Genomic DNA, 5997 nt, shown 5'->3' with positions numbered 1-5997 from the left:
CAGGAACATATTAAAAAGCAAATGGATGATACATATTTTCTGCATATGAAAATGGTGCAAGTAGAGGATTGACTATCGTCTTTATTTTAAAATATCCAAGGAGAAAAAATAATAACAGTAAAACAAAAGATCCAGGGAGAACAAAAATACATTAATAAGCTTAAACAAACATTTTATCTTATCTTCTTGATACTGAAGTGAGGAACATCACTCTCATTTTTGAAATTTAATTTTTACTATGAAAATACCTTATTGATAAATCAATTTGTCCTAAACACTTTCTGCATCGCCTCTTTTACATCTTTGTTCCTTAAACTGTAGATGATGGGATTCAGCATGGGAATCACAATCGTGTAAAATATCGACACTATCATGTCATGGTCAAAAGCATAGCTGGAACTGGGTCTCACATACATGAAGAGAGCTGTACCATGAAAAACTGACACTCCAGTTAGGTGAGAGCCACACGTAGAAAAGACTTTCCACCTCCCTTCAGTAGAACGCATCCTCAGAATGGCCAACACAATGAAACCATAAGAGACCAGGACTATCAAGATAGTGGATATCTCAATAGATCCAACAAAGTAGAAGAGCAGCAGCTGGTTTGTGTGGGTGTCAGAGCAAGAAATGGCAAGGAGCGGAGGGATGTCACAGAAGACATGTCTAATTTCATTGGACGCACAGGAGGAGAGGCTGAACGTGGTCACCGTGTGTAGAGAAGCATGCAAAATGCCACCAACATAGGAAGCCACGATGAGTGGCACATAGACTCTGGGCGACATGCTTGCAGAATACAGGAGAGGGTTGTAGATCGCTACGTAGCGATCATAAGCCATGGCAGCCAGGAGAAAGCATTCTGTGGTCCCAAAAGTGACAGCGAGAAACATCTGTGTTGCACATCCAAGGAATGAAATGACTTTGTCCTTTGACATAAAATCTACTAGCATATTTGGGGTAATTACTGAAGAATAGCAGGCATCCACAGATGATAACACGCTCAGAAAATAGTACATGGGATTGTGGAGCCGGGAATCCCCAATGACCAAAACAACCAATCCTAAGTTTCCCATCAGAGTAAAGAGGTAGATTGTTAGAAACAGGAAGAACAAGGCAATCTGTAGTTCAGGTTTGTCTGTGAAGCCCTTCAGTACAAATGTGGTAACTTCAGTGACATTTTTCATGTTGACACTTCTGGGAAAAAACTTGAAGATATTAATAAAAAATAATCTATTCACTAGAAAAAGAATAAATAATATTGTGACTCAATATTTTAACTAAAGGGTACATGTGGTATGTCCTCATATTTATTTTTTGGCAATGTAAATTTCCCAGTTGCAGATCAGCAGACAATGACAAGATATTCAAGTGTTCATGCCACTTACTGCAAAATCAAGTGGAAAATGCAGGTGTTCTCTCCCTCACTGAATTCCTTCATTGCTAAAACACTCAGGTCAACTGGTTACTTTGCCACTGCATTTTATTAGCTGTGTTTATAAGTCACAGTAAAAACGCCAAGTGATTGGCTAAAAAATAATTTCCTTTGACATCTATACACAAGAAAAAGTGAATCAATGCACAAACACTGTAGTAAAATCTCAGCATTCTAGACCTTTAGGTAGATGTGTGAAATAATCTGCTATAATCTATTCACCTGTAGAATGGAATTTACAATATTGGGGCAAATATTGAAAGACAAAATATGTTCATATGATTGAATCTTTAAAATTACGTTAAATATAGAACGCGTTAAGTCGGGTTGGTTCTCCGGAGTAGTAGCTTCCTGAGTGGTGACATTTTATGAGCTAATCTCTAAAAATGTTCTAACTCTAAGATCTTGAGTGTATCTGACAAAACTAATTAATATTTTTTTCAGGATGATGGGACATGATTGAATTAAGCAATTATATGACCCCTTACATTTCATTCAAATTTATTTCTCAAATACTTAACATCCCATTGTCCTGTTTTGACTAGATAGGTGGTCATACTTATTACTTGTGGATACCTAAATTCTATATGATTTTTGACTCCTCCAAAAACTGGGGTGAAAAAGGAAAGAATTATTCTGAAAATCTGTATTTTTAAAGCATTATTCTTGTCTAGGTATTGTTTATTACCCAGTGAAAAACAACTATATATTTATTATCTAAGAGTTACAAGTTAGCTGTTCATTAAAAAAACAGTAATTAAAATATAACACCAGAAATAAACCATGTTTACAGCAAGGCATAAAATATTCAAGAGCAAAAAAGTAGGAAGAAATGGGAAAAAAAGGAATAGCAGAAATCTTTCCTGGATAATCCCATTATTAAAAAATTAGGAGTCAAACCTATATCTGAATCCAGAGTTTTAATTATTAGCCAATTATATTCACAAGTTAGAGGATAAGTCTTTTTATAAATTAAATTAAATTAGCCAATGTATAATACATCATTAGTTTCAGATGTAGAGTTCAATAATTCATCAGTTGTGTATAACACCCGGTGCTCATCACACCATGTGCTCTTCTTGATGCCCAGCATCCAGTTACCCCATCCCCCCATCCACCTCCCCTCCAGCAGCCCTCAGTTTGTTTCCTATAGTTAAGTGTCTCTCATGGTTTTTCTCCTAAAGAATAAGTCTCATTGAAGTCACATTTTAGTTCCTTCCTTCCTTCCTTCCTTCCTTCCTTCCTTCCTTCCTTCCTTCCTTCCTTCCTTTTTGTTTTTTTTTAACATACCCATTCATATGAAATTTAAGTCAGTCTTGAGAACGTATGATCTGCTGCAAATAAAAACGTGTACTCTATTTAAATCCATTATGTAAGTCAAGCCCTTATTTCAATACATTGACATGGATCCCATCAGAAAGAGAGAGAGCCATTTGGATTAGAAATAGTGATGGAAGCAGAAGGAGGCACATCCCAACAACCTTCTGAAAAAGACAAAATCAAGAATGCCTCCAAAAATTGTATCAGCAGAAAACATTTTCATGGAATTACTGGAAAGATTAAAGGCAAAGAAAACAAAAAAATACTCAAAACATCAAGAATGCAGATTTTAGATTGAATCATATGTATTAAAAATAAATATATAGATAAAACAAGTTAGAATCCACAAGCTATATGTTCTAATTAACTGAATATTTTTGAGTGGCTCTAATATTTTAAGATTCTCTTAAATATATAATTTAATTAAAATGTTTTAATAACTTGTTTGGGAAAGCTTCATATTTTTTATTCTTATTTTAAAAAGTCATAGGGAACAGTGTGACCTGAGGATTAACTGAACAGAGGGGGTAAAAGAGTTTATGTATATGAGGTAAAAGCTACAACCAAAGAAATGAAATATAAACTTTGAAGACTATCAACCCCAATACAATCCTTTTTTTTTTTTCAAGATTTATTTATTTATTTATTTATTTGACAGAGAGAGAGAGACAGCCAGCGAGAGAGGGAACACAAGCAGGAGGAGTGGGAGAGGGAGAAGCAGGCTACCAGCCGAAGAGCCTGATGTGGGGCTCAATCCCAGAACGCTATCACTTCCTGAGCCGAAGGCAGACACTTAACGACTGCACCACCCAGGCGCCCCTGACCCCAATACAATTCTTGACATCAGTTCAATGATATACCCTGTTCAGGACAACGCAGGATTTGGAATCTGAAAATATGTGTTCACCAGCCAGATTCATGATTAAAAGACATGTGTGATGTTAGGTTTTCTCTCCAAAGTTTACTCCTCTTCAAAATAGTAACATATATGAGTGATGAGGCAGACAAAATAATATTATAATATACAGCCAGGCAGACTAATTAAATGTATAAAGCAATAAGTACATAAAGCAAATATAAAATGGCCATATAATTGAATGTTTGTAATCAGATGCACTTATTTTTAAAGCATTAGCAAATATTGGGTCAAGAAATTAATATTTTAAATAATCACTGAAAAATAAACATTTCCAGAACCCTGACCCAGATGTTTCATTCTTCAGCTGCATGTAATATATTGTTTTAGTGATCTAATACACACTAAAACATTATTCTCTCAGGATTATATCCAATGACTCTTATTTTAATTAATATTTTTTTTCTTACTCTCTCTTTAAATCTCCGGACTATTCTTTAGAGAGTGAAGAAGTTTTGTGAATTGTAGGATCTGCTTATACTGAAAATACAGACACCTCTTTCTACATTTCAGTGGGATTAAGTTTACTTGGGTAGATAAGATAGGGAAAGACTATAATGTTAGGAATTTTAGCTAGATTTCTCTGGAAACAGGAATTTCTACTAGATGTCCAAATAAAACTCATACTGGATATAACTAAGTCAATATTAGAATATACTGAAAGGACTCAGAATTATATAGAGAAAATGACTATGATTCTTGAAGAATTTAGTACCGTTGCAACTGTTAAAATTGAGGTAAAGCCACCTTTAAAAATACAACTGTAATAATAGAGGGCAGAAAATTCCAAATATATTTGACTCAACATTGAAACACTGTTTGCAAAAGAGAAGAAAAGTAACAGCCATGTATGGAGCACATGTAGCAGGAACAGACTTTTTTGTGTATTCATTTCAGGCTTATAGCAATTCTCACAGCCAGTAAGTCTCAAAGCCCAGATTCGCTCCCACCTGCCACTCAGCGTGCATGTACTTTTCATCATTTTACACTATCTCTGGGTACACCATGGCTTCACTCCGTAACTGACCTCCTCACATGCCACCTCCAGTAGAATAAAATATGATTCTCGATAAATATTTAGATAACATCTAAACATCAAGACTAGAGAAACATTATGAAAATGAAAGTATAGGCTCAATTTGGAGCTCTCTTATCTAACTCTACAAACATAAATTCATTAGTTTCTATTTTCTTTGTTGTGTTATTCACCTGTGCAGTAGGCAACAAACTGAAGGGTTTAGTATTGGGGATTTCAATAACTGTTTGACCTTGATATTGTAGACCCCACCTCCACAAACATTCTGCAAATAACCTGAAATTTTCTCTTACCTGTGCAACAGCAAAGCCAAGGTTAAATGTATCACAGATATGATTAATTTCAATTGCTTATATCTACTAATTCCACTGTTGTTGAAACCACAGAAGATGCCCTAAGGGGAATATGTTCCAATTATCTTCTTGTTCAAAACAGATGCGTGGTGATTTACTCACTAGTAAAAAAGAAAATGAGGCTGGGATAATTTACTACATATTATTATTTATTGAATACATAGATTCCTCTGGTGTCTAACTTATAACAATGCTTTTACTTTTGCGTTTACCAGATAAGTTTGACGTTCACTATTTTTTCATATTGGCCTGTTGGCCATCTGTGTGTCTTTTTTGGACAATGTGTGTTCACGTGATGTGCAAATATTTTCTCCCATTCTGTAAACTGCCTTTTCCCTCTGTTGATTGTTTTCTTTGTTGTGCAGAAGACTTTTAATTTGATGTATCCCCACTTAGGTAATTTTTCTTTTTTTGCGGGTGTTTATGGTGTCGTAGCCATGAAATCATTACCAAGCCCAACGTCATGAAGCTTCACCCTTATGTTTTCTTTTAGGAGTTTTACTTTTGTGCATAGTATAAGACAAGGGTTGGATTTGATTCTTTTGCATATGGTTCTCCAGTTTTCCCAACATAATTTGTTGAAGTGACTTTCCATTTCCCTCTGTGTAGTATTGATGTTCTTGTTGAAAATCAAGTGAGTATAAGTGTGTGGGGTTACTTCTGGGCTCTTTGTTCTGCCGCATTGCCTTATATGTCTGTTTTTACTTATTTATTTATTTTAATAATTTTTTTTATTATATTATGTTAGTCACCATACAGTACATCCCTGGTTTTTGATGTAAAGTTCGATGATTCATTAGTTGCGTATAACACCCAGTGCACCATGCAATACGTGCCCTCCTTACTACCCATCACCAGTCTGTCCCATTCCCTCACCCCCTCTCCCCTCTGAAGTCCTCAGTTTTTTTCTCAGAGTCCATAGTCTCTCATGCTTCATTCCCCC

General features: G+C 35.3%; 1 protein-coding gene across 1 annotated transcript; it reads right to left on the bottom strand.

Moving 5' to 3' along the window:
* Nucleotides 1–260: 260 nt before the first annotated feature.
* LOC103666069 (olfactory receptor 5T2-like) lies at nucleotides 261–1181 on the bottom strand. Its single transcript, XM_008694097.1, has one exon. The coding sequence runs from the start codon at nucleotides 1179–1181 to the stop codon at nucleotides 261–263; it is 921 nt and encodes a 306-aa protein (XP_008692319.1).
* Nucleotides 1182–5997: the final 4816 nt, after the last annotated feature.

The sequence above is a fragment of the Ursus maritimus genome, unplaced genomic scaffold (genome assembly GCF_017311325.1).
Source record: "Ursus maritimus isolate PB19 unplaced genomic scaffold, ASM1731132v1 scaffold_23, whole genome shotgun sequence".
In the NCBI taxonomy this organism is placed as follows: domain Eukaryota; kingdom Metazoa; phylum Chordata; class Mammalia; order Carnivora; family Ursidae; genus Ursus; species Ursus maritimus.
The sequence above is the reverse complement of the archived record's forward strand: the minus strand, read 5'-3'. Positions and strand labels throughout refer to the sequence as shown.